The sequence below is a fragment of the Ascidia mentula genome, chromosome 9, assembly GCF_947561715.1.
Source record: "Ascidia mentula chromosome 9, kaAscMent1.1, whole genome shotgun sequence".
In the NCBI taxonomy this organism is placed as follows: domain Eukaryota; kingdom Metazoa; phylum Chordata; class Ascidiacea; order Phlebobranchia; family Ascidiidae; genus Ascidia; species Ascidia mentula.
Genome location: NC_138574.1, coordinates 10,562,634 through 10,589,892, shown reverse-complemented (window position 1 = coordinate 10,589,892; position 27,259 = coordinate 10,562,634). Strand labels below are relative to the sequence as shown.

General features: G+C 38.3%; 5 protein-coding genes across 5 annotated transcripts in view; 2 read left to right on the top strand and 3 right to left on the bottom strand.

Annotated features, from left to right (window-relative positions):
- The first annotated feature begins 17 nt into the window (after window positions 1-17).
- Window positions 18-2,102, top strand: LOC145913336 (lymphokine-activated killer T-cell-originated protein kinase-like). Its single transcript, XM_083000958.1, has 7 exons — window positions 18-179; window positions 468-582; window positions 639-799; window positions 987-1,108; window positions 1,176-1,305; window positions 1,431-1,604; window positions 1,912-2,102. The coding sequence occupies exons 1-7, from the start codon at window positions 29-31 to the stop codon at window positions 2,100-2,102; spliced, it is 1,044 nt and encodes a 347-aa protein (XP_082857084.1). The 5' UTR covers window positions 18-28.
- On the bottom strand, window positions 2,063-3,232 carry LOC145913337 (U3 small nucleolar ribonucleoprotein IMP3-like). Its single transcript, XM_083000959.1, has 4 exons — window positions 3,041-3,232; window positions 2,637-2,899; window positions 2,371-2,422; window positions 2,063-2,303 (listed from the first exon to the last, which is right to left on the bottom strand). Exons 1-4 carry the CDS (start codon window positions 3,172-3,174, stop codon window positions 2,207-2,209), a joined length of 546 nt encoding a protein of 181 aa, XP_082857085.1. The 5' UTR covers window positions 3,175-3,232; the 3' UTR covers window positions 2,063-2,206.
- A 424-nt stretch (window positions 3,233-3,656) lies between these two features.
- On the top strand, window positions 3,657-5,820 carry LOC145913570 (la-related protein 7-like). Its single transcript, XM_083001286.1, has 2 exons — window positions 3,657-3,748; window positions 3,822-5,820. The coding sequence occupies exon 2, from the start codon at window positions 3,822-3,824 to the stop codon at window positions 5,751-5,753; it is 1,932 nt and encodes a 643-aa protein (XP_082857412.1). The 5' UTR covers window positions 3,657-3,748; the 3' UTR covers window positions 5,754-5,820.
- Window positions 5,821-8,007: 2,187 nt separating this feature from the next.
- Window positions 8,008-10,541, bottom strand: LOC145914694 (otogelin-like). The gene is made up of 6 exons (XM_083002512.1): window positions 9,841-10,541; window positions 9,510-9,719; window positions 9,188-9,322; window positions 9,042-9,087; window positions 8,671-8,835; window positions 8,008-8,480 (listed from the first exon to the last, which is right to left on the bottom strand). Exons 1-6 carry the CDS (start codon window positions 10,423-10,425, stop codon window positions 8,341-8,343), a joined length of 1,281 nt encoding a protein of 426 aa, XP_082858638.1. The 5' UTR covers window positions 10,426-10,541; the 3' UTR covers window positions 8,008-8,340.
- A 248-nt stretch (window positions 10,542-10,789) lies between these two features.
- Window positions 10,790-27,259, bottom strand: part of LOC145914574 (uncharacterized) — a 45,464-nt gene continuing 28,994 nt past the window's right edge. The window contains exons 49-68 of the mRNA XM_083002398.1: window positions 26,574-27,194; window positions 25,654-26,274; window positions 24,734-25,354; window positions 23,814-24,434; window positions 22,894-23,514; window positions 21,974-22,594; window positions 21,054-21,674; window positions 20,134-20,754; window positions 19,214-19,834; window positions 18,294-18,914; window positions 17,374-17,994; window positions 16,454-17,074; window positions 15,534-16,154; window positions 14,614-15,234; window positions 13,723-14,340; window positions 12,993-13,571; window positions 12,726-12,839; window positions 11,767-12,384; window positions 10,847-11,467; window positions 10,790-10,800 (exon numbers count right to left, since the gene is read on the bottom strand). Of these exons, the coding sequence (XP_082858524.1) occupies window positions 10,790-10,800; window positions 10,847-11,467; window positions 11,767-12,384; window positions 12,726-12,839; window positions 12,993-13,571; window positions 13,723-14,340; window positions 14,614-15,234; window positions 15,534-16,154; window positions 16,454-17,074; window positions 17,374-17,994; window positions 18,294-18,914; window positions 19,214-19,834; window positions 20,134-20,754; window positions 21,054-21,674; window positions 21,974-22,594; window positions 22,894-23,514; window positions 23,814-24,434; window positions 24,734-25,354; window positions 25,654-26,274; window positions 26,574-27,194 (11,255 nt within the window). The remainder of the gene's footprint in view (window positions 10,801-10,846; window positions 11,468-11,766; window positions 12,385-12,725; window positions 12,840-12,992; window positions 13,572-13,722; window positions 14,341-14,613; window positions 15,235-15,533; window positions 16,155-16,453; window positions 17,075-17,373; window positions 17,995-18,293; window positions 18,915-19,213; window positions 19,835-20,133; window positions 20,755-21,053; window positions 21,675-21,973; window positions 22,595-22,893; window positions 23,515-23,813; window positions 24,435-24,733; window positions 25,355-25,653; window positions 26,275-26,573; window positions 27,195-27,259) is intronic.

The window sequence follows — 27,259 nt, the reverse complement described above, 5'->3', positions numbered from 1 at the left end:
TTTTAAGGCGTGCCATTTTGTTTATTAAATGTTAAGGAAGTTAAAAATGGATGTTGATGAAATGAGAACGCCAGTTATGTTGAAACATGACAGGATAAATTCACTTCGAAGTCAACAAGATTCTCCCTGCATTAGAATTCCTGCTTCCCCATTCATGAAGCACCTGGGATTTGGCACAGGTTGATTTCACTTTTTTAAATTTCTATAAAACTCATTAGGAAAACAAAAAGTATTTTAAAACAATAGTAAAATAGATTGAAAAAATGTCACTTTTGCAAAAACAGTTAAAAAGCCAATGCATTAACACACGATAAACATTCTGATGATCCTCGTTTTGAAAATTGCGATTTTATTGACTAACAAACAAAAAAATTTTATTTTTCCAGTTGAAATTGAACAAATCTAAAGGAACATGATAATGTATGGATAATTTTCTTTCATTTTTATTTTTTGTTTGGCACATTTAGGTGTGAATGTTTATCTTGTTGAGCGATCTCCCAAACTTGGTCAATACCGATCACCCTGGGCAGTTAAAAAAATCAACAAAAAATGTAACAGTGATGGTGTTTTGATGGAGAAAAGGTAATATCAACTTATTGTGCATAAACAGTTTAATTGTTTGATTTTATCACACAAAGACTTCAAGAGGAAGCAAGAATTTTGAAAAGCCTGAAACACCGTAACATTGTTGGATATCGAGGATTCAGCAAATCTGTTGATGGAACAAGCTGCTTGGCGATGGAGGACGGAGAGAAGTCTTTAATGTCATTAATTGAAGAACGCATGGAAAATGGCTATGGTAGGGGGCAACCAAAAACGATATCAGAGTTTAACAATGTGACAAGCTAACATAGAATATTTGATAATCTTGCATAAAACAATTATTCGTTTGTTTTTTTCAGCGTTGTGTTAATAATGAATATTGTGAATATACATTTTTTGCGATAGATACATTCCTATCTAACATTTATATTTAATATATACAGGACCATTTCCAGCACAAGTCATCCTTTGTGTAGCCCAGCAATTGTCAGATGCTTTGTTGTACCTTCATGAGGAAAGGAACTTGCTTCATGGTGATTTGAAAAGCGGAAATGTTCTGATTCGAGTAACTCCCAGTTTTTCTTTGTCAATGTTGAAATTTTGATAACCGCAACAGGATTTTAAAACTATAGGGTAATTTTGAGGAGGTCAAGCTATGTGATTTTGGAGTTACTATTGAACTGAACAAAGACCTGAAAGCAAAGGATCACAATGCTCACTATGTTGGTACTGAGTCGTGGTCAAGCAAAGAAGTATTAGAAGGTGCAAGATAAATTACATGTCTTAATTTATGTGGGCAAGTGGAAAGTTTTAATGAACACAAATTTTTTGTATTTACTTTTCTTCCAAGTTATGTTTGACAATTGTGGTAACTGTTTATTGTTCAGGAACTTTGATAAGTGATAAAGCAGATATTTATGCATTTGGAATGATTTTATATGAAATGTTGACCCTTGGAATACCGCATATGCATGTCTTTCCCGAGGAAACCGATTTTGACAATTCACAAGAGTTTGAACGTGAATTTGAAGCTGCCGAAGTTGAATATGAAGAATCATTAGGTACGTCAGTAACATAGGCATGTTGCAGAGCTGTTATCCCGAACATTAATGAACAGGTTTTTAAAGAAGTTTTAAACGCAGTGAATTTTATTTTGCGATTGAAATGTTGTGTGCAGAATTTGGATGAAACCCACATGTTTTTCACTGATGTTGGTGAAGCTTTCCAATGTTGTAATAATAGACATATTTTCCTACCTTTTTGGGAAGTGTTACTTTTTTGTGCTAAAACTAATACAAAAAGGGTATATTCGTTTTTATTTTCTCTTGTCACGTCAATGCAAACAATCATGCAAGGTTCTTGTTGTAGGGACAAGGCCACCACTTGTTAACTATGAGTTTGATATGTCATATACACCAGTAATTGAGCTCTTCTGGGCATGTTCACACCAGCAACCCTCAACCAGACCAAGTGCAAGACAAATAGTGAATATTTTTCAACAACACATCCATTGTACTGAACCTTTGATGCCTGATCCAAAAGGAAAATTGGAGTTTTAATGCATCGTAACTTTTTTAACTATTTTGCCCTGCCATTTTTGTAGTCACGTTTGTTTTTAGATTTCTTTCGGTGTCCTGCCATTCAATGCCTCAGTAAAGATTTTTCAAGCAAAATCATAGTCATCTCTTTCATCGTTGTACTCCAAAATGTGTTGACGTATCTTTGAGGTATCTTTCCATGTGACAAAATCTTCCAAGGATCTGAAGAAAAACATAGTTTTATTTATTTAGACACAATAAAAAATACTGGATTATCTATATCACACACCTGGTAACGAGAAATGCTGGGTCTAAGACCACTTTTGTTCCAACTCGAACATCTAAATTTAATTGTCAAAGAATCTTGAACTAAGAAAAATATGTCAAAAATCAAAAACATCTGTTAAATACAAAATTGGAAAGTTTTGCTATTGCGCTGAGGATTTTTTCAGCGCGTGTTTATTGTAGTGATTACCAAAACATTTTTTCTATGTTGATTCATTAGAAAACTCATTTTCCAATCTGGGGATGATAACATATCATTTTAAAGGATACGACCCTGTTCAATGAAAGTGGTAGCATTTTTTAAAGACTGTGCCATTTTCAGCTTGACCATGACAACAGGCAATCTTCGACGGCAAAATGAGGATGCCGTTACTTTGTCTGCAAGCTCTAAATTTTCTTTTGTTGGTATGACACCAAGATTGTAAAGTTTTTCTACCAAGTCATCTGTGCATCTGGTTCTAAATGGGTCGTTCTGATCAAGATCACGTATCTTTCTGCAGATTGTCCGAACCTCTCTGCTCAATTTGTTGTACCTATATATTACATAAGAAATCAGGTAGGTTAAAAGCAATATGACCGCAATGACTTGTGCGGTTTCAGTTTTAACTAGGGCAATACTGCATCAAATTGATAGTGCAAGTGCACCACAACTAAAAAAGATAGTGCAAACTTACGCAGTGTAGTGTTCTCGCTTCTGTATTCGGTATTTTCGCATTATTTTTACTTCGTGCAAATTGTTATCTGCTTCCCATGAGAAGAAGTCAACCTTCTTCAACAATTTTTTTTCATGAAATCGTAGTTTTCTCATTTTGTATCGCACACAAAACCGTCACAAACTTCACTAATGCGACTCACAAACCAACACAAAAAAGATCTCAAAAGTAAGAAGCGTGTGTTGTGCAAACATTTACGTATCCTGCAAAATTACCAGCAACAATATTTTAAATTTTTGTAACGGCGGCCCATAATTTTTGCCCGAGTTACACCATAGAATACAACTAAGACAGTATTCTAAAGCAAAACGCTGTTTTAGGAAGAGTGTGTGATTGATGACATTTATTAAACCGAATGTATAAAAATGTTTTATTTGCAAAAAGGAAAATAATTAAGGATGATCTCCTTTTAATTCACAGGAAAATGTCAATGAATGTAAAGTTTGGTATCAAGATATTGTTTTTAACCGCAGGCTTGTGAAATGACCTATTAACTTACAAACTCATGAAGGAAGAAATTCTTTTCAGTTTTGTCAGCTGTGTACTCGTGTGTAAAGTGTAAAATACTTGCCAGCTAGCCAGCGCCAAGCAGTTTCGGCAATCAGTTGTGGTTTGCACGTAAACGGATAGGAAGTGTTGTTGCCATTGACCGAAGAACGTCTTGGATGGGTACGTACAGTTAATGTTTAATTTTTATCACTGGGAAAGCTGTTTTCACTAAAGCGTTGTTTTTTAAACATAGATGGAGCGTCCTTCGCACGTAAACAAGAAGAGATGTCGGACAAGAAACAAGATCAAACTAGTAAAGCAGCAGATTGAATTTTTCTTTGGTGATGCAAATTTGCAAAGAGACATGTTTTTGCTAGGAAAGACTGGACCATTAGGAACGAACTATGTTCCTATTAACCTTTTGTTACAATTTAAAACAATCAAGAATATTGGTGCCACTACAGAAGCCATTATTACAGCAGTTGAACAAATCAACTGGCTTCAATTGGATGAGTGTAAGCAGCATATCTGCCGGAAATTTAAGCTGAAACCTTGTGTAAGCAATGATCATTGCACAATATATATCGAGGGTTTACCTGACGACGCCACTGTAGATTGGATGAAGCAAGTTTGCCGTAAACTTGGCAAAGCAAACCATATTTATTTGCCAAGGTTTAAATCTGGACTTGTCAAAGGGTATGCCTTTGTAGAGTTTGATCAAGAGGAAGATGTTTACAGAGCTTGCAATATCCTGAACTCACCACCAAATAATTTTTTTCCCAATCGAACGTCAAGTTTTCTTATGCATCATAGCAAAACTGTTAGTTCACCCATAAATAGCCCAACTTCCCCAAAGTTATTAGAGTGTGATTTCCTAACAAAGAAACGGTGTTCAAATGCAAATGTGAGGCCATTTTACACTTCATCCTCCACCGGTTTAGGTCCAAATACCTCTCGCACTGAAATCACTGACCACACCTACTTGGAGGACTGTAATTTAGATGAGATGTTGTTCGAAGAATTTCATGCTTCTGAAAGTGATAAGGAGGATGTTTTGCATATGGATAATAAAAGTGCTCTTCAACAGACGAGCAATCATTCTGAAGCCAGTGTTATGTCCAACTCATCACGTAAGCGAAGTGTAAGTGAATCAATGGTAAATACTAATGATCACAAAATGAAAAAGCTGAAATTTACCAATTCTTTACTAATGGAAGATCCCTCGAGTAGCAATGGTGCAGCAACCACAGACTCTCTGCCAAATAAACTTCAAAATCATCACCCCAGTCGAAAAGACAAGTCAAGGTTGCTAAATGTTGAGGGTATTGTTTCATATGGTCGGTTACTTCAAAAAAGCATGCAGAAATCTGAAATTGCTGTAAGCCATGTAAACAGTGAGACTGTAAACAGTTGTGGTTTAATGTCTGTTGTAACTGTGCCAAAGACTAAAACCTCAAGGAAAAAAAGGAGCAGAAAAAGAAAAATTGATGTGCCGAAGCAAAAGACTTACCAAAACCCGCCACACATAAAAGCAATACCAAAAATTATATGGCTTAATTTAAGGAAAACCTACATATCAACACAAAGAGAGGAAATGGGAAAATTAAAAAGTATACTGCAACACAATGCATTTTCGAGTTGTTCTGCGTCAACATTTATACACAAGCATTTGGCATTAGAAGAGAATGTATCATCAGAAGAAATAGCTTTGCCGTGCAATGATAATCATGATGTTGCAGCTTCAAGATCATTGCAACCTTGTATTAAAGGACCAATAGGCAAATGTGGAACAAATTCATTTGTGCCTGGAGTAATTGTCCATGTTAGGAACTACAAGGTGGAAAACGATCAAAATAACTCAGTTCTTATCAGCCAAATCAAGCAACATTTTTGCTCATATGGACCAGTAGCTTATGTTGACATTCAGCGTGATAAAGGATGTTATGTCAGATACACAAATGCACAATCTGCCCAACACGCTATACTAGAAGAACAAGACTATAACTTATGTTTACTGACAGGCGTAGCTGAAGAAACATATTGGGATTATCTGTTGGCTTCGAAACAGGCAAAAAGGAGCCGCGAACGTCCCAAAACAAGGGGACGACAAAAATTGGTGATGAAAGCCATGAAATTAACGTGCCAAACACGAAAACAACACATTAAATTTAATGAAGACTACTGAGTAATGCAATCGAAAAGTTTATGGTAATGATTACATTGTGTTGGTGCATTGTTATGCATGAAATAAAATCTATTTAATTGAGTTAACGTAAGAGTATGTCAACTTCTCAAGTAAGATGTGTTTGTTCACAAAGGAAATTAGCAAAACAGCCTACTAGTGTGCATGGAGTAGTAACAAAAACCTCCTAAGTCGGTTGGAAATTCGTCTAAAATTGTTTTTATTTTAAAAAATAACGGATTAATTCTCGGAGAGAAGGGATGATATGTTTGTTTTTTTAGTTTGCAGAGCAATTTTTTAAGTCCTATGTTTGTTGTAATTCATGACCTTGAAGTTTACCCAGCGTCTTTTTTGCTGGCGGCTATCATGAAAAATAGCCTACTTGCATTGTGTCGTCATAAACGCTTGTCACACAATATAACACACAGCCCAACAACGTGCTTACTCTTTACTGGTATAGTTGTGGTAGAGTACTTGATTAGAAAAATTAGTAATGCACTGTGTCAGTTATTGCATTAGATCAACCGAAGGATTAAGTAGCATTTTACGAAATTAAACATTTTTGGCTGGTTTGCAAAGGTTTCCGTAAAAAACTGTCAGATGGCGTAACAAAATCAGTTGTAACATCTGGGCTTCTGCAATCACTATGGAACTATAAGGTAAACGACTAATTTATTTTTGTGGCAACTAAGTAAGTTTATGATAAAGTGCAGATATTTGTTAAGATTAGAGATTGTTTTATAGTCGCCGTTGCACTGATATGTGGAAGTACTTTTTAATTAGGAAAACATTGTAAGTATCATAACATACTTTAGCTTGTGACGCCAATGTAAATCTTGTCAACTCTTATGACCGATTTTTGTTTCAAAGGATCGCTCGGAATTGTAGCTTTTTGGGGTTGGCACAAAGTCAAAGTGTCGCTTTTCGATAGTACTGTTTTTTATGAATATGACTGAAAAGGTGCAGTAAAGTTAGGCTGAAAAGAATACTACTGGAAATGCTTCAAAAAAACTTCCACAAAGTTCACTAAATAGTAAAAAAAATCATTTGTCACCAAAACATCCACCATAAAAAGATCTTTTTGCTGGTGCGATGTAGGGGAGACCGGAGATACCTCGTACACGGGGATACCTCGGACCAGGTATTTTACGTCACAATTAGGTATTGTTAAGACACTTTTACAAAAGCTTTATGTCTCCATCAAACGTTAACAGGAACTTTGGAATTAAAATCATGTCTGCTTAAAAAGTTATAATCGAAAAAGTCAATTTATCAGTGAAACCAAGTTTTTTAATTTGTATGTGGAAGGTTATATATCTGTCACAGTTAATCAAAATGCAGTAATTTTGGGTTCAAATATGTATTCTTGGATAGGCCAATGATGATTTTGTGTAACCTTTACAAATACGGCCATATTTTAATAATTTATATGTCGTCACGTGGTCGGGGATACTTCGGACATCATGGCAAAAAATCACGAGAAGGCAACAATTTTTGAGTTTTATGAAAAATTATCGGTCCTAGTAGAGAATAAACAGAGGCTGGATGAAATGATTGAATTTCGACAGTAAGAAAAAGTCCCAAAGATAAAAAATCGTTTGTTGACTCTAAAATCTATGATATCCGTGCTGCCGTTAAAAGTACACGATTTACCCAAAGCATGAACGTGTGGAACGGTCGAAACGATAAGTGGCCACGCCCCGATTCCTGAAAGCTTGAATGATATTTTATGTGCAAATGCCCCAATGCTGATATTGCGCCAAGTTTGATTTCAGTTATTTGTTAAATAAACAAAAAAAAACTTGCTGTCCGAGATATCCCCAGTCACGTCAGATGTTACCACGGTACCGGGGTGACTTCGGACATTTGAGACCTGTTTAAAAAATGGGCTGAATAAACATTTTTAGTGAGCTAAAACGAACGAAAAACCTTTTGTTTTTGAGTAATGCTTTACTTATTACAACAAAATAAAATTTAAGAATGTGGTTCATAATTAAAAAAAAAATATGAGCAATTTTCCCAAAACCGTCCGAGCTATCCCCGGTCTCCCCTATTGATCTCTACCTCACGCCCTGCATTCTATGAGTAAAATGCTGTGGGTTTTGACGTGTGTTTTAGTGTGGACAGAGGTATTCTTGGCTTATCACTGTGGCAGTCTGGGCTGCATAATTTGATGTTGTTTCCTTTCGTTTTATAATCTTTTGGCTTTTTAGAAGTACTGCCTGCAAGCAGTTTGATCGAACTGCATACTCCAATATCTGCGATTGCTAGTTTATTGGCAAGGGTATGAATAAGCGCTTCAAGTTTTACGTCTTTGTACACAAGAAAGACTCAACAACGTTGACTTTCAATAGAAAAAGTCTATTCGGATGTCAGGTGGAGAATTTCAGTATTGCACACTCCAACACAATCTTATCCAACATTTTGTACCGTTTGACGATCCGTTAAGCTTATATACAGAAAAGCGTCGATAACGTGCATACATTTCGGAAAAAAATCTACGTTAACATGTGCACAAGCTGGTTATACGTTGCAATGAAAAACAATACAGATATCGTGTCAGTTCAGTTCCATTTTGGTCAAATATCCTTTAGGTTTCTTCACACAACGTCTGTGTACAGGAACACGCCATCACAACCGAAAAATCGTAGCTCCTGGCGACACGGTCGTCGCATATAAGGCTTTCGGTCCGGTTAAAGCTCATCGTAGGCAAACAACACTGGCATTCGCCTTGTCAAAAAAGTGGATCGGTTAAATTTACGCAATAATATTTAGGTATTTTACTGCAAAATGCCACTGTCGTGTTTAAACAGCAACTTCTTTTTTTTGAGCGACCTTAATTCATGTGTATTAAGCTAATCTGATGTCGTAAGGTAACACTAATTTGCTTTGTGGCGCTTTTTACTGAATGGCATTTTACCTTCCATCAATCCGGTGGCCAAGTTGATTGAGTGCTTGGTAGGACATGAACCAGTGCAGTACTTTACAAATATTTCGCCGGTGGAGGTGCAGCGGTGTCCATCTATATCAACGGCGAGTACTTTCCTCTCCATGCCCACCTCGCAAGGGTATGTCGCATTTTCACCTGTATGAGCAAGTATAGACTTGTATATCGTTGGCTGTTAACTTTTGGTATGTTAAAGTGGTCTAAATTTTGCAGAAGTTTGTGAAGTGTTAATTTATAGGATTCAAAAAGCGTCCTGAACTTTTCGATACCCTAAAGATAAATTAATTGCTTACGTGCGCGTGTTGTATTTCATGTAAAACTGTTTTGAATCTTTAATAACTCACAGTAATTGCAGCAGGTCGTTGCGTTGGTTCGTACCTTTCCTCCGATCTGTACACAAAAATTCGACGAATTAGAGCAGAAATTAAAAAGTGAAACCACCCTAATTTGTAAACACAAAAGTTATTTCACCAGTTTCAGTTTTATTTACCTTGATGCAATCCATTTGGTCGAAAGAGGGGCATACTGTTTTTTCGGTAATTTTTACTTGTGGACATTGTGTAGTGGCATTCAGTACACACTCGCCCTTATAGCAATGGTTGTCCAAGTTGATGGTTGTGTTCACCTATGATAACAAGACAAACATAAATTGCCGGTCAAAAAGTCGTGCCAATACGCCATCAGCCCCTGCATATCTTTAACATGAAAACTTGTCCGGTCATGCTTTTATCAATTTTAGCCTTTTGCGTTCTACCCGCGTCGCACACCAAACTGACTCTGTTTTTACACTTCATGTGTTGCGTTTCGCTTACCTGGAAATCATTCCCTTCGTAAGCGCATTTGTCGCATCTACACTCGTATATTGGACAGCATTCAGATTCATTGTTAGTTCGCACTCGTTTTTCTCCAAGTGAACATGAGTGATTCCAGTGTGTGCATGTCCGAGCAAGGTCAGTAGTTGACAGGCACTCACATGTGTATCGCGGGCAACAGTGACCTGTAGTAGCGTTTCTAGTCTGTATCTGTAAAACAACGCAACAACAAGTGAAATTTGGAAAAGGAGTTACATTTTATACAAAAAACTACATTCTGCTAATTCACCTGTAGAACCGCTTAAAAATTAATACAAAAAGAGTCAGTTACCGTGACTCGCGATTCTCCAATCGAACACGTGTAGTCTTCCCATTGGTCACATTTTGTTTTTAATACTGCGTCGTCTTGGCAGATACACCTGAACCGTGGACAACAGTCTGGAGAATCTATTTCTTCGGCAATTTCGTCAAAATGACATATTTCGTTTTCAAATTTTTCCTTTGTGTCACATGTCTTCTTCTGGTCGTATGTTGTGTTCAGCTTGTAGCACGATCCTATGTCAGTTGTCTCCATCTGATTGGTACAAATGACTGTTTTCGCGCATTTGTTCTCGTCGAAAATTCCCTCTATCTCATCAATTTTGATGTATCTTCCGCTTGGAAGTTTGCATGTGTCACAAATGCATTTATAGGATGGACAACAGTCATCTTTTTTCGTTACGTTTACTTTTGTTTCGTTCAATCCACAACTGGTTTCGTCAGCTTTGCACTCTTTGCACGTGCATTGGAACACGGGACAACAAGGGTCGATTGGATCTTTTCCGGCGGTAAGGTTTACTGATACCTTCATGTTAGGGTCTGTGCACTTATCGTTTGTGTCGTTGTATCCTGGACATTCTGATTTGAGTTTCTGCATGTCTGTACCACATTCGCAGCTGTATGATTTGTGACAGTGAGTTGAGTTTGGTTCGTGGGTTTGTAGTGTTTCCCCTGGCTTATCGCAAGAAGGAGTCTCTGGTGCGTTTGTGTAGTTGCAACCTGTGAATACAAATTTGAAGCGATTAATTAATTAATGCCCTGCTAGCTATGTTTTGTGTTACTTTTCGATTTTTGGTTAGGTTGGATGTTTGTTACAAAAATTTACTACTAACAACTGCAACATTCGTGCATAATTACAGCGTACTGCAAAAGCAGAGCCATATACGGTGTGATTTCTGTGAAAATTATTTAGGACGTACTATTGACATATGAAATTTAGTCGTGTTCCATATCATATCGCGTTACTTATTGCCTGTAAATACTCGTTTTCAATGAAATGATTGTAAATAATAACTTACTGCATTTGTATTGTTGGCAACAACCCATGGAGGCGATTTCATTTGCAGTTTCGCCAACTTTACATGTTTCTTCAAATTCTTCCTTCGTTTGGCAGGTTTTACTCTGGTCGTATGTTGTGTTCAGCTTGTAGCACGATCCTATGTCAGTTGTCTCCATCTGATTGGTACAAATGACTGTTTTCGCGCATTTGTTCTCGTCGGAAATTCCCTCTATGTCATTAATTTTGATGTATCTTCCGCTTGGAAGTTTGCATGTGTCACAAATGCATTTATAGGATGGACAACAGTCATCTTTTTTCGTTACGTTTACTTTTGTTTCGTTCAATCCACAACTGGTTTCGTCAGCTTTGCACTCTTTGCACGTGCATTGGAACACAGGACAACAAGGGTCGATTGGATCTTTTCCGGCGGTAAGGTTTACTGATACCTTCATGTTAGGGTCTGTGCACTTATCGTTTGTGTCGTTGTATCCTGGACATTCTGATTTGAGTTTCTGCATGTCTGTACCACATTCGCAGCTGTATGATTTGTGACAGTGAGTTGAGTTTGGTTCGTGGGTTTGTAGTGTTTCCCCTGGCTTATCGCAAGAAGGAGTCTCTGGTGCGTTTGTGTAGTTGCAACCTGTGAATACAAATTTGAAACGATTAATTAATTAATGCCCTGCTAGCTATGTTTTGTGTTACTTTTCGATTTTTGGTTAGGTTTGATGTTTGTTACAAAAATTTACTACTAACAACTGCAACATTCGTGCATAATTACAGCGTACTGCAAAAGCAGAGCCTTATACCGTATGATTTTTGTGAAAGTTATTTAGGACGTACTATTGACATATGAAATTTAGTCGTGTTCCATTTCTTATCGCGTTACTTATTGCCTGTAAATATTCGTTTTCAATGAAATGATTGTAAATAATAACTTACTGCATTTGTATTGTTGGCAACAATCCACGGAGGCGATTTCATTTGCAGTTTCGCCAACTTTACATGTTTCTTCAAATTCTTCCTTCGTTTGGCAGGATTTACTCTGGTCGTATGTTGTGTTCAGCTTGTAGCACGATCCTATGTCAGTTGTCTCCGTCTGATTGGTACAAATGACTGTTTTCGCGCATTTGTTCTCGTCGGAAATTCCCTCTATCTCATCAATTTTGATGTATCTTCCGCTTGGAAGTTTGCATGTGTCACAAATGCATTTATAGGATGGACAACAGTCATCTTTTTTCGTTACGTTTACTTTTGTTTCGTTCAATCCACAACTGGTTTCGTCAGCTTTGCACTCTTTGCACGTGCATTGGAACACAGGACAACAAGGGTCGATTGGATCTTTTCCGGCGGTAACGTTTACTGATACCTTCATGTTAGGGTCTGTGCACTTATCGTTTGTGTCGTTGTATCCTGGACATTCTGATTTGAGTTTCTGCATGTCTGTACCACATTCACAGCTGTATGATTTTTGGCAGTGAGTTGAATTTGGTTCGTGGGTTTTTAGTGTTTCCCCTGGCTTATCGCAAGAAGGAGGCCCGGTGGTAGTTTCGTTGCACTCTATAAAAATATGAAAAATATTTCAATTAGTTTGTGAGGAATGTAGTTAGTATGCACAATACGCAAGTGCCATTTTATCGGTTCTTTATATTGGCATTCAAGCAATTTGTCTTTCAATCCGTCATTGCTGTGTGCATTTGTTTTATTCTTGAAATTTGTTGTTTTCGATTTGATAAATGCTAAGCAGTATTCCCGGCGATGGACAAAACATGTTTTTTTTTTAATGCCGAAAATGCGATACGTTTACGTTTCTATTCAGCGGTGTTTTTAAAGTAAGCACCAACGTCCATTTTCCTAATTAAGCCTCGAAAGATTCCGACTGGTTAGTATATAGTGCTTACCACACGCGTAAACGCCACAGCATTCATTTGGTGTTGTGTTGTTGGCATATTCTCCTGCTTTCTCGCAATACAGCTTCTCGTATTGCTCTTTGGTTCTTAAGCATGATTTTCGAACTGAAACAATTCACGGTTTTCGTTAAAAGTATTTGGAAACTTTTACCATCGTTAATGAAATACTTGCATATATAACGCAAAATTATTAAGCCTCCTTGTGTGTGAACGTGAAGTTGCAAAAAAATAAAACATATAGCAGGAAAATAAACATACCGCATTGGTATTTAGGACAACAAAGTTCCGGGTTGTCCGAAGGACTTTCAATTTCTTCAAGTTGCTCACATTTAGAGCAGTTTTCAGTAGGGCAAATGGGCTTCCTTTCGGGAATAAAACATCCTTCGTCATCTTTCTGATTTGTTTTAGAGCAGGTGACGTTAAACTCGCATTTGTTTAAAACACTTTTCAAGGTTGTTCCAACCTCCACAGTCTGGTTACCAATTTTACACGATTGACAGCGGCAGTCCGTTTCATTGCACCCGCACTCGTTAGTATAATTGTAAGACTTAAAGCCAACGTTACAATTTTTGACTCGTGTTTCGTTGCATTTCTTGCATTGGCATGTGTATTCGGGGCAACAAGGTTCATCTTCGCGGGGAGTGGAAGGAGTGGAGACGACCACCTCCTTTGCGGGTTCATTCCGACATTCCCTTGCGGCATAGAAGTATTCAAGGCAGACTGTTTCGTAAATACCGGAGTCGTTGACACACGCACATCGAGAACATTTTGTTGTACCTTCCTCGTAATGTTGTACCACTTGGCCGTTATAGGAACAACTCGACACGTTTCTGCACCCTGTAAAAATATTATGATTAATGTTGCGCTGCTGTATTTACTATTTAAAAGTGAAGATACTCAAAACAAATATTTTAAAAAGACTACGGTTATGTCACCAAAACTACATAACTTTGTCTTTTTGATCATCGCCAAACAACAATAATCTTACGGCATTCGAATTTCGGGCAGCATCCTGAAGAAGCAATTTCAACTGCAACTGTATCGTTTTGGGAGCATACGTCTTCTTGGAATTCATCCAGTTTTGTGCACAAGTGGCTTTGGTTTTTCAACACCATTTTCTTCAAGCATGAGTTCGCTCCGTTTACCTTTTTGTTGGTGCAAAGGTAGTCAATAGAGCATCCGCGCTCGTCGGTTTCGTTAAACTGTTTTCCGACTTCGATTGGTCCAGCTACTCCCTCACAAGAATTGCATGTACAATTCGACCACTCCGAACAACATTTCATTTTCGTTTCGACTGACTTGTATCCATCCTTGCACATTGGTTCTTTGTCCGTGCACTCTTTGCAGATGCATTGGAACACGGGACAACAAGGGTCGATTGGATCTTTTCCGGCGGTAAGGTTTACTGATACCTTCATGTTAGGGTCTGTGCACTTATCGTTTGTGTCGTTGTATCCTGGACATTCTGATTTGAGTTTCTGCATGTCTGTACCACATTCGCAGCTGTATGATTTGTGACAGTGAGTTGAGTTTGGTTCGTGGGTTTGTAGTGTTTCCCCTGGCTTATCGCAAGAAGGAGTCTCTGGTGCGTTTGTGTAGTTGCAACCTGTGAATACAAATTTGAAACGATTAATTAATTAATGCCCTGCTAGCTATGTTTTGTGTTACTTTTCGATTTTTGGTTAGGTCTAACAACTGCAACAATCGTGCATAATTACAGCGTACTGCAAAAGCAGAGCCATATACGGTGTGATTTCTGTGAAAATTATTTAGGACGTACTATTGACATATGAAATTTAGTCGTGTTCCATATCATATCGCGTTACTTATTGCCTGTAAATACTCGTTTTCAATGAAATGATTGTAAATAATAACTTACTGCATTTGTATTGTTGGCAACAACCCATGGAGGCGATTTCATTTGCAGTTTCGCCAACTTTACATGTTTCTTCAAATTCTTCCTTCGTTTGGCAGGTTTTACTCTGGTCGTATGTTGTGTTCAGCTTGTAGCACGATCCTATGTCAGTTGTCTCCATCTGATTGGTACAAATGACTGTTTTCGCGCATTTGTTCTCGTCGGAAATTCCCTCTATTTCATTAATTTTGATGTATCTTCCGCTTGGAAGTTTGCATGTGTCACAAATGCATTTATAGGATGGACAACAGTCATCTTTTTTCGTTACGTTTACTTTTGTTTCGTTCAATCCACAACTGGTTTCGTCAGCTTTGCACTCTTTGCACGTGCATTGGAACACGGGACAACAAGGGTCGATTGGATCTTTTCCGGCGGTAATGTTTACTGATACCTTCATGTTAGGGTCTGTGCACTTATCGTTTGTGTCGTTGTATCCTGGACATTCTGATTGGAGTTTCTGCATGTCTGTACCACATTCGCAGCTGTATGATTTGTGACAGTGAGTTGAGTTTGGTTCGTGGGTTTGTAGTGTTTCCCCTGGCTTATCGCAAGAAGGAGTCTCTGGTGCGTTTGTGTAGTTGCAACCTGTGAATACAAATTTGAAACGATTAATTAATTAATGCCCTGCTAGCTGTGTTTTGTGTTACTTTTCGATTTTTGGTTAGGTTTGATGTTTGTTACAAAAATTTACTACTAACAACTGCAACATTCGTACATAATTACAGCGTACTGCAAAAGCAGAGCCATATACGGTGTGATTTCTGTGAAAATTATTTAGGACGTACTATTGACATATGAAATTTAGTCGTGTTTCATATCATATCCCGTTACTTATTGCCTGTAAATACTCGTTTTCAATGAAATGATTGTAAATAATAACTTACTGCATTTGTATTGTTGGCAACAACCCATGGAGGCGATTTCATTTGCAGTTTCGCCAACTTTACATGTTTCTTCAAATTCTTCCTTCGTTTGGCAGGTTTTACTCTGGTCGTATGTTGTGTTCAGCTTGTAGCACGATCCTATGTCAGTTGTCTCCATCTGATTGGTACAAATGACTGTTTTCGCGCATTTGTTCTCGTCGAAAATTCCCTCTATCTCATCAATTTTGATGTATCTTCCGCTTGGAAGTTTGCATGTGTCACAAATGCATTTATAGGATGAACAACAGTCATCTTTTTTCGTTACGTTTACTTTTGTTTCGTTCAATCCACAACTGGTTTCGTCAGCTTTGCACTCTTTGCACGTGCATTGGAACACAGGACAACAAGGGTCGATTGGATCTTTTCCGGCGGTAAGGTTTACTGATACCTTCATGTTAGGGTGTGTGCACTTATCGTTTGTGTCGTTGTATCCTGGACATTCTGATTTGAGTTTCTGCATGTCTGTACCACATTCGCAGCTGTATGATTTGTGGCAGTGAGTTGAGTTTGGTTCGTGGGTTTGTAGTGTTTCCCCTGGCTTATCGCAAGAAGGAGTCTCTGGTGCGTTTGTGTAGTTGCAACCTGTGAATACAAATTTGAAGCGATTAATTAATTAATGCCCTGCTAGCTATGTTTTGTGTTACTTTTCGATTTTTGGTTAGGTTGGATGTTTGTTACAAAAATTTACTACTAACAACTGCAACATTCGTGCATAATTACAGCGTACTGCAAAAGCAGAGCCATATACGGTGTGATTTCTGTGAAAATTATTTAGGACGTACTATTGACATATGAAATTTAGTCGTGTTCCATATCATATCGCGTTACTTATTGCCTGTAAATACTCGTTTTCAATGAAATGATTGTAAATAATAACTTACTGCATTTGTATTGTTGGCAACAACCCATGGAGGCGATTTCATTTGCAGTTTCGCCAACTTTACATGTTTCTTCAAATTCTTCCTTCGTTTGGCAGGTTTTACTCTGGTCGTATGTTGTGTTCAGCTTGTAGCACGATCCTATGTCAGTTGTCTCCATCTGATTGGTACAAATGACTGTTTTCGCGCATTTGTTCTCGTCGGAAATTCCCTCTATGTCATTAATTTTGATGTATCTTCCGCTTGGAAGTTTGCATGTGTCACAAATGCATTTATAGGATGGACAACAGTCATCTTTTTTCGTTACGTTTACTTTTGTTTCGTTCAATCCACAACTGGTTTCGTCAGCTTTGCACTCTTTGCACGTGCATTGGAACACAGGACAACAAGGGTCGATTGGATCTTTTCCGGCGGTAAGGTTTACTGATACCTTCATGTTAGGGTCTGTGCACTTATCGTTTGTGTCGTTGTATCCTGGACATTCTGATTTGAGTTTCTGCATGTCTGTACCACATTCGCAGCTGTATGATTTGTGACAGTGAGTTGAGTTTGGTTCGTGGGTTTGTAGTGTTTCCCCTGGCTTATCGCAAGAAGGAGTCTCTGGTGCGTTTGTGTAGTTGCAACCTGTGAATACAAATTTGAAACGATTAATTAATTAATGCCCTGCTAGCTGTGTTTTGTGTTACTTTTCGATTTTTGGTTAGGTTTGATGTTTGTTACAAAAATTTACTACTAACAACTGCAACATTCGTACATAATTACAGCGTACTGCAAAAGCAGAGCCATATACGGTGTGATTTCTGTGAAAATTATTTAGGACGTACTATTGACATATGAAATTTAGTCGTGTTTCATATCATATCGCGTTACTTATTGCCTGTAAATACTCGTTTTCAATGAAATGATTGTAAATAATAACTTACTGCATTTGTATTGTTGGCAACAACCCATGGAGGCGATTTCATTTGCAGTTTCGCCAACTTTACATGTTTCTTCAAATTCTTCCTTCGTTTGGCAGGTTTTACTCTGGTCGTATGTTGTGTTCAGCTTGTAGCACGATCCTATGTCAGTTGTCTCCATCTGATTGGTACAAATGACTGTTTTCGCGCATTTGTTCTCGTCGAAAATTCCCTCTATCTCATCAATTTTGATGTATCTTCCGCTTGGAAGTTTGCATGTGTCACAAATGCATTTATAGGATGAACAACAGTCATCTTTTTTCGTTACGTTTACTTTTGTTTCGTTCAATCCACAACTGGTTTCGTCAGCTTTGCACTCTTTGCACGTGCATTGGAACACGGGACAACAAGGGTCGATTGGATCTTTTCCGGCGGTAAGGTTTACTGATACCTTCATGTTAGGGTGTGTGCACTTATCGTTTGTGTCGTTGTATCCTGGACATTCTGATTTGAGTTTCTGCATGTCTGTACCACATTCGCAGCTGTATGATTTGTGGCAGTGAGTTGAGTTTGGTTCGTGGGTTTGTAGTGTTTCCCCTGGCTTATCGCAAGAAGGAGTCTCTGGTGCGTTTGTGTAGTTGCAACCTGTGAATACAAATTTGAAGCGATTAATTAATTAATGCCCTGCTAGCTATGTTTTGTGTTACTTTTCGATTTTTGGTTAGGTTTGAAGTTTGTTACAAAAATTTACTACTAACAACTGCAACATTCGTGCATAATTACAGCGTACTGCAAAAGCAGAGCCATATACGGTGTGATTTCTGTGAAAATTATTTAGGACGTACTATTGACATATGAAATTTAGTCGTGTTCCATATCATATCGCGTTACTTATTGCCTGTAAATACTCGTTTTCAATGAAATGATTGTAAATAATAACTTACTGCATTTGTATTGTTGGCAACAACCCATGGAGGCGATTTCATTTGCAGTTTCGCCAACTTTACATGTTTCTTCAAATTCTTCCTTCGTTTGGCAGGTTTTACTCTGGTCGTATGTTGTGTTCAGCTTGTAGCACGATCCTATGTCAGTTGTCTCCATCTGATTGGTACAAATGACTGTTTTCGCGCATTTGTTCTCGTCGGAAATTCCCTCTATGTCATTAATTTTGATGTATCTTCCGCTTGGAAGTTTGCATGTGTCACAAATGCATTTATAGGATGGACAACAGTCATCTTTTTTCGTTACGTTTACTTTTGTTTCGTTCAATCCACAACTGGTTTCGTCAGCTTTGCACTCTTTGCACGTGCATTGGAACACAGGACAACAAGGGTCGATTGGATCTTTTCCGGCGGTAAGGTTTACTGATACCTTCATGTTAGGGTCTGTGCACTTATCGTTTGTGTCGTTGTATCCTGGACATTCTGATTTGAGTTTCTGCATGTCTGTACCACATTCGCAGCTGTATGATTTGTGACAGTGAGTTGAGTTTGGTTCGTGGGTTTGTAGTGTTTCCCCTGGCTTATCGCAAGAAGGAGTCTCTGGTGCGTTTGTGTAGTTGCAACCTGTGAATACAAATTTGAAACGATTAATTAATTAATGCCCTGCTAGCTGTGTTTTGTGTTACTTTTCGATTTTTGGTTAGGTTTGATGTTTGTTACAAAAATTTACTACTAACAACTGCAACATTCGTGCATAATTACAGCGTACTGCAAAAGCAGAGCCATATACGGTGTGATTTCTGTGAAAATTATTTAGGACGTACTATTGACATATGAAATTTAGTCGTGTTCCATATCATATCGCGTTACTTATTGCCTGTAAATACTCGTTTTCAATGAAATGATTGTAAATAATAACTTACTGCATTTGTATTGTTGGCAACAACCCATGGAGGCGATTTCATTTGCAGTTTCGCCAACTTTACATGTTTCTTCAAATTCTTCCTTCGTTTGGCAGGTTTTACTCTGGTCGTATGTTGTGTTCAGCTTGTAGCACGATCCTATGTCAGTTGTCTCCATCTGATTGGTACAAATGACTGTTTTCGCGCATTTGTTCTCGTCGGAAATTCCCTCTATGTCATTAATTTTGATGTATCTTCCGCTTGGAAGTTTGCATGTGTCACAAATGCATTTATAGGATGGACAACAGTCATCTTTTTTCGTTACGTTTACTTTTGTTTCGTTTAATCCACAACTGGTTTCGTCAGCTTTGCACTCTTTGCACGTGCATTGGAACACAGGACAACAAGGGTCGATTGGATCTTTTCCGGCGGTAAGGTTTACTGATACCTTCATGTTAGGGTCTGTGCACTTATCGTTTGTGTCGTTGTATCCTGGACATTCTGATTTGAGTTTCTGCATGTCTGTACCACATTCGCAGCTGTATGATTTGTGACAGTGAGTTGAGTTTGGTTCGTGGGTTTGTAGTGTTTCCCCTGGCTTATCGCAAGAAGGAGTCTCTGGTGCGTTTGTGTAGTTGCAACCTGTGAATACAAATTTGAAACGATTAATTAATTAATGCCCTGCTAGCTGTGTTTTGTGTTACTTTTCGATTTTCGGTTAGGTTTGATGTTTGTTACAAAAATTTACTACTAACAACTGCAACATTCGTGCATAATTACAGCGTACTGCAAAAGCAGAGCCATATACGGTGTGATTTCTGTGAAAATTATTTAGGACGTACTATTGACATATGAAATTTAGTCGTGTTCCATATCATATCGCGTTACTTATTGCCTGTAAATACTCGTTTTCAATGAAATGAGTGTAAATAATAACTTACTGCATTTGTATTGTTGGCAACAACCCATGGAGGCGATTTCATTTGCAGTTTCGCCAACTTTACATGTTTCTTCAAATTCTTCCTTCGTTTGGCAGGTTTTACTCTGGTCGTATGTTGTGTTCAGCTTGTAGCACGATCCTATGTCAGTTGTCTCCATCTGATTGGTACAAATGACTGTTTTCGCGCATTTGTTCTCGTCGAAAATTCCCTCTATCTCATCAATTTTGATGTATCTTCCGCTTGGAAGTTTGCATGTGTCACAAATGCATTTATAGGATGGACAACAGTCATCTTTTTTCGTTACGTTTACTTTTGTTTCGTTCAATCCACAACTGGTTTCGTCAGCTTTGCACTCTTTGCACGTGCATTGGAACACAGGACAACAAGGGTCGATTGGATCTTTTCCGGCGGTAAGGTTTACTGATACCTTCATGTTAGGGTCTGTGCACTTATCGTTTGTGTCGTTGTATCCTGGACATTCTGATTTGAGTTTCTGCATGTCTGTACCACATTCGCAGCTGTATGATTTGTGACAGTGAGTTGAGTTTGGTTCGTGGGTTTGTAGTGTTTCCCCTGGCTTATCGCAAGAAGGAGTCTCTGGTGCGTTTGTGTAGTTGCAACCTGTGAATACAAATTTGAAACGATTAATTAATTAATGCCCTGCTAGCTATGTTTTGTGTTACTTTTCGATTTTTGGTTAGGTTTGATGTTTGTTACAAAAATTTACTACTAACAACTGCAACATTCGTGCATAATTACAGCGTACTGCAAAAGCAGAGCCATATACGGTGTGATTTCTGTGAAAATTAGTTAGGACGTACTATTGACATATGAAATTTAGTCGTGTTCCATATCATATCGCGTTACTTATTGCCTGTAAATACTCGTTTTCAATGAAATGATTGTAAATAATAACTTACTGCATTTGTATTGTTGGCAACAACCCATGGAGGCGATTTCATTTGCAGTTTCGCCAACTTTACATGTTTCTTCAAATTCTTCCTTCGTTTGGCAGGTTTTACTCTGGTCGTATGTTGTGTTCAGCTTGTAGCACGATCCTATGTCAGTTGTCTCCATCTGATTGGTACAAATGACTGTTTTCGCGCATTTGTTCTCGTCGGAAATTCCCTCTATCTCATCAATTTTGATGTATCTTCCGCTTGGAAGTTTGCATGTGTCACAAATGCATTTATAGGATGGACAACAGTCATCTTTTTTCGTTACGTTTACTTTTGTTTCGTTCAATCCACAACTGGTTTCGTCAGCTTTGCACTCTTTGCACGTGCATTGGAACATGGGACAACAAGGGTCGATTGGATCTTTTCCGGCGGTAAGGTTTACTGATACCTTCATGTTAGGGTCTGTGCACTTATCGTTTGTGTCGTTGTATCCTGGACATTCTGATTTGAGTTTCTGCATGTCTGTACCACATTCGCAGCTGTATGATTCGTGACAGTGAGTTGAGTTTGGTTCGTGGGTTTGTAGTGTTTCCCCTGGCTTATCGCAAGAAGGAGTCTCTGGTGCGTTTGTGTAGTTGCAACCTGTGAATACAAATTTGAAACGATTAATTAAATAATGCCCTGCTAGCTATGTTTTGTGTTACTTTTCGATTTTTGGTTAGGTTTGATGTTTGTTACAAAATTTTGCTACTAACAACTGCAACATTCGTGCATAATTACAGCGTACTGCAAAAGCAGAGCCATATACGGTGTGATTTCTGTGAAAATTATTTAGGACGTACTATTGACATATGAAATTTAGTCGTGTTCCATATCATATCGCGTTACTTATTGCCTGTAAATACTCGGTTTCAATTAAATGATTGTAAATAATAACTTACTGCATTTGTATTGTTGGCAACAACCCATGGAGGCGATTTCATTTGCAGTTTCGCCAACTTTACATGTTTCTTCAAATTCTTCCTTCGTTTGGCAGGTTTTACTCTGGTCGTATGTTGTGTTCAGCTTGTAGCACGATCCCATGTCTGTTGTCTCCATCTGATTGGTACAAATGACTGTTTTCGCGCATTTGTTCTCGTCGGAAATTCCCTCTATCTCATCAATTTTGATGTATCTTCCGCTTGGAAGTTTGCATGTGTCACAAATGCATTTATAGGATGGACAACAGTCATCTTTTTTCGTTACGTTTACTTTTGTTTCGTTCAATCCACAACTGGTTTCGTCAGCTTTGCACTCTTTGCACGTGCATTGGAACACGGGACAACAAGGGTCGATTGGATCTTTTCCGGCGGTAAGGTTTACTGATACCTTCATGTTAGGGTCTGTGCACTTATCGTTTGTGTCGTTGTATCCTGGACATTCTGATTTGAGTTTCTGCATGTCTGTACCACATTCGCAGCTGTATGATTTGTGACAGTGAGTTGAGTTTGGTTCGTGGGTTTGTAGTGTTTCCCCTGGCTTATCGCAAGAAGGAGTCTCTGGTGCGTTTGTGTAGTTGCAACCTGTGAATACAAATTTGAAACGATTAATTAATTAATGCCCTGCTAGCTATGTTTTGTGTTACTTTTCGATTTTTGGTTAGGTTTGATGTTTGTTACAAAATTTTACTACTAACAACTGCTACATTCGTGCATAATTACAGCGTACTGCAAAAGCAGAGCCATATACGGTGTGATTTCTGTGAAAATTATTTAGCACGTACTATTGACATATGAAATTTAGTCGTGTTCCATATCATATCGCGTTACTTATTGCCTGTAAATACTCGTTTTCAATGAAATGATTGTAAATAATAACTTACTGCATTTGTATTGTTGGCAACAACCCATGGAGGCGATTTCATTTGCAGTTTCGCCAACTTTACATGTTTCTTCAAATTCTTCCTTCGTTTGGCAGGTTTTACTCTGGTCGTATGTTGTGTTCAGCTTGTAGCACGATCCTATGTCAGTTGTCTCCATCTGATTGGTACAAATGACTGTTTTCGCGCATTTGTTCTCGTCGAAAATTCCCTCTATCTCATCAATTTTGATGTATCTTCCGCTTGGAAGTTTGCATGTGTCACAAATGCATTTATAGGATGGACAACAGTCATCTTTTTTCGTTACGTTTACTTTTGTTTCGTTCAATCCACAACTGGTTTCGTCAGCTTTGCACTCTTTGCACGTGCATTGGAACACGGGACAACAAGGGTCGATTGGATCTTTTCCGGCGGTAAGGTTTACTGATACCTTCATGTTAGGGTCTGTGCACTTATCGTTTGTGTCGTTGTATCCTGGACATTCTGATTTGAGTTTCTGCATGTCTGTACCACATTCGCAGCTGTATGATTTGTGACAGTGAGTTGAGTTTGGTTCGTGGGTTCGTAGTGTTTCCCCTGGCTTATCGCAAGAAGGAGTCTCTGGTGCGTTTGTGTAGTTGCAACCTGTGAATACAAATTTGAAACGATTAATTAATTAATGCCCTGCTAGCTATGTTTTGTGTTACTTTTCGATTTTTGGTTAGGTTTGATGTTTGTTACAAAAATTTACTACTAACAACTGCAACATTCGTGCATAATTACAGCGTACTGCAAAAGCAGAGCCATATACGGTGTGATTTCTGTGAAAATTATTTAGGACGTACTATTGACATATGAAATTTAGTCGTGTTCCATATCATATCGCGTTACTTATTGCCTGTAAATACTCGTTTTCAATGAAATGATTGTAAATAATAACTTACTGCATTTGTATTGTTGGCAACAACCCATGGAGGCGATTTCATTTGCAGTTTCGCCAACTTTACATGTTTCTTCAAATTCTTCCTTCGTTTGGCAGGTTTTACTCTGGTCGTATGTTGTGTTCAGCTTGTAGCACGATCCTATGTCAGTTGTCTCCATCTGATTGGTACAAATGACTGTTTTCGCGCATTTGTTCTCGTCGGAAATTCCCTCTATGTCATTAATTTTGATGTATCTTCCGCTTGGAAGTTTGCATGTGTCACAAATGCATTTAAAGGATGGACAACAGTCATCTTTTTTCGTTACGTTTACTTTTGTTTCGTTCAATCCACAACTGGTTTCGTCAGCTTTGCACTCTTTGCACGTGCATTGGAACACGGGACAACAAGGGTCGATTGGATCTTTTCCGGCGGTAAGGTTTACTGATACCTTCATGTTAGGGTCTGTGCACTTATCGTTTGTGTCGTTGTATCCTGGACATTCTGATTTGAGTTTCTGCATGTCTGTACCACATTCGCAGCTGTATGATTTGTGACAGTGAGTTGAGTTTGGTTCGTGGGTTCGTAGTGTTTCCCCTGGCTTATCGCAAGAAGGAGTCTCTGGTGCGTTTGTGTAGTTGCAACCTGTGAATACAAATTTGAAACGATTAATTAATTAATGCCCTGCTAGATATGTTTTGTGTTACTTTTCGATTTTTGGTTAGGTTTGATGTTTGTTACAAAAATTTACTACTAACAACTGCAACATTCGTGCATAATTACAGCGTACTGCAAAAGCAGAGCCATATACGGTGTGATTTCTGTGAAAATTATTTAGGACGTACTATTGACATATGAAATTTAGTCGTGTTCCATATCATATCGCGTTACTTATTGCCTGTAAATACTCGTTTTCAATGAAATGATTGTAAATAATAACTTACTGCATTTGTATTGTTGGCAACAACCCATGGAGGCGATTTCATTTGCAGTTTCGCCAATTTTACATGTTTCTTCAAATTCTTCCTTCGTTTGGCAGGTTTTACTCTGGTCGTATGTTGTGTTCAGCTTGTAGCACGATCCTATGTCAGTTGTCTCCATCTGATTGGTACAAATGACTGTTTTCGCGCATTTGTTCTCGTCGGAAATTCCCTCTATGTCATTAATTTTGATGTATCTTCCGCTTGGAAGTTTGCATGTGTCACAAATGCATTTAAAGGATGGACAACAGTCATCTTTTTTCGTTACGTTTACTTTTGTTTCGTTCAATCCACAACTGGTTTCGTCAGCTTTGCACTCTTTGCACGTGCATTGGAACACGGGACAACAAGGGTCGATTGGATCTTTTCCGGCGGTAAGGTTTACTGATACCTTCATGTTAGGGTCTGTGCACTTATCGTTTGTGTCGTTGTATCCTGGACATTCTGATTTGAGTTTCTGCATGTCTGTACCACATTCGCAGCTGTATGATTTGTGACAGTGAGTTGAGTTTGGTTCGTGGGTTTGTAGTGTTTCCCCTGGCTTATCGCAAGAAGGAGTCTCTGGTGCGTTTGTGTAGTTGCAACCTGTGAATACAAATTTGAAACGATTAATTAATTAATGCCCTGCTATCTATGTTTTGTGTTACTTTTCGATTTTTGGTTAGGTTTGAAGTTTGTTACAAAAATTTACTACTAACAACTGCAACATTCGTGCATAATTACAGCGTACTGCAAAAGCAGAGCCATATACGGTGTGATTTCTGTGAAAATTATTTAGGACGTACTATTGACATATGAAATTTAGTCGTGTTCCATATCATATCGCGTTACTTATTGCCTGTAAATACTCGTTTTCAATGAAATGATTGTAAATAATAACTTACTGCATTTGTATTGTTGGCAACAACCCATGGAGGCGATTTCATTTGCAGTTTCGCCAACTTTACATGTTTCTTCAAATTCTTCCTTCGTTTGGCAGGTTTTACTCTGGTCGTATGTTGTGTTCAGCTTGTAGCACGATCCTATGTCAGTTGTCTCCATCTGATTGGTACAAATGACTGTTTTCGCGCATTTGTTCTCGTCGGAAATTTCCTCTATCTCATCAATTTTGATGTATCTTCCGCTTGGAAGTTTGCATGTGTCACAAATGCATTTATAGGATGGACAACAGTCATCTTTTTTCGTTACGTTTACTTTTGTTTCGTTCAATCCACAACTGGTTTCGTCAGCTTTGCACTCTTTGCACGTGCATTGGAACACGGGACAACAAGGGTCGATTGGATCTTTTCCGGCGGTAAGGTTTACTGATACCTTCATGTTAGGGTCTGTGCACTTATCGTTTGTGTCGTTGTATCCTGGACATTCTGATTTGAGTTTCTGCATGTCTGTACCACATTCGCAGCTGTATGATTTGTGACAGTGAGTTGAGTTTGGTTCGTGGGTTTGTAGTGTTTCCCCTGGCTTATCGCAAGAAGGAGTCTCTGGTGCGTTTGTGTAGTTGCAACCTGTGAATCCAAATTTGAAACGATTAATTAATTAATGCCCTGCTATCTATGTTTTGTGTTACTTTTCGATTTTTGGTTAGGTTTGAAGTTTGTTACAAAAATTTACTACTAACAACTGCAACATTCGTGCATAATTACAGCGTACTGCAAAAGCAGAGCCATATACGGTGTGATTTCTGTGAAAATTATTTAGGACGTACTATTGACATATGAAATTTAGTCGTGTTCCATATCATATCGCGTTACTTATTGCCTGTAAATACTCGGTTTCAATGAAATGATTGTAAATAATAACTTACTGCATTTGTATTGTTGGCAACAACCCATGGAGGCGATTTCATTTGCAGTTTCGCCAACTTTACATGTTTCTTCAAATTCTTCCTTCGTTTGGCAGGTTTTACTCTGGTCGTATGTTGTGTTCAGCTTGTAGCACGATCCCATGTCTGTTGTCTCCATCTGATTGGTACAAATGACTGTTTTCGCGCATTTGTTCTCGTCGGAAATTCCCTCTATCTCATCAATTTTGATGTATCTTCCGCTTGGAAGTTTGCATGTGTCACAAATGCATTTATAGGATGGACAACAGTCATCTTTTTTCGTTACGTTTACTTTTGTTTCGTTCAATCCACAACTGGTTTCGTCAGCTTTGCACTCTTTGCACGTGCATTGGAACACAGGACAACAAGGGTCGATTGGATCTTTTCCGGCGGTAAGGTTTACTGATACCTTCATGTTAGGGTCTGTGCACTTATCGTTTGTGTCGTTGTATCCTGGACATTCTGATTTGAGTTTCTGCATGTCTGTACCACATTCGCAGCTGTATGATTTGTGACAGTGAGTTGAGTTTGGTTCGTGGGTTTGTAGTGTTTCCCCTGGATTATCGCAAGAAGGAGTCTCTGGTGCGTTTGTGTAGTTGCAACCTGTGAATACAAATTTGAAACGATTAATTAATTAATGCCCTGCTAGCTATGTTTTGTGTTACTTT

Bases quoted from the DNA above. Each gene is read 5' to 3' on its own strand.
- LOC145913336 (XM_083000958.1), top strand. From the start codon at position 29: ATGTTAAGGAAGTTAAAAATGGATGTTGATGAAATGAGAACGCCAGTT. The intron at 1,306-1,430 runs GTGCAAGATAAA...TTTATTGTTCAG, and splicing joins AAGCAAAGAAGTATTAGAAG to GAACTTTGATAAGTGATAAA. The intron at 1,605-1,911 runs GTACGTCAGTAA...TTCTTGTTGTAG, and splicing joins TGAATATGAAGAATCATTAG to GGACAAGGCCACCACTTGTT.
- LOC145913337 (XM_083000959.1), bottom strand. From the start codon at position 3,174: ATGAGAAAACTACGATTTCATGAAAAAAAATTGTTGAAGAAGGTTGAC. The intron at 2,900-3,040 runs GTAAGTTTGCAC...TGTAATATATAG, and splicing joins AAGCGAGAACACTACACTGC to GTACAACAAATTGAGCAGAG. The intron at 2,423-2,636 runs GTATCCTTTAAA...AATTAAATTTAG, and splicing joins CACTTTCATTGAACAGGGTC to ATGTTCGAGTTGGAACAAAA.
- LOC145913570 (XM_083001286.1), top strand. From the start codon at position 3,822: ATGGAGCGTCCTTCGCACGTAAACAAGAAGAGATGTCGGACAAGAAAC.
- LOC145914694 (XM_083002512.1), bottom strand. From the start codon at position 10,425: ATGCAGAAACTCAAATCAGAATGTCCAGGATACAACGACACAAACGAT. The intron at 9,323-9,509 runs GTAAGCGAAACG...TTGTTATCATAG, and splicing joins ACGAAGGGAATGATTTCCAG to GTGAACACAACCATCAACTT. The intron at 8,481-8,670 runs GTAAAATGCCAT...TTTTTTGACAAG, and splicing joins GGCCACCGGATTGATGGAAG to GCGAATGCCAGTGTTGTTTG.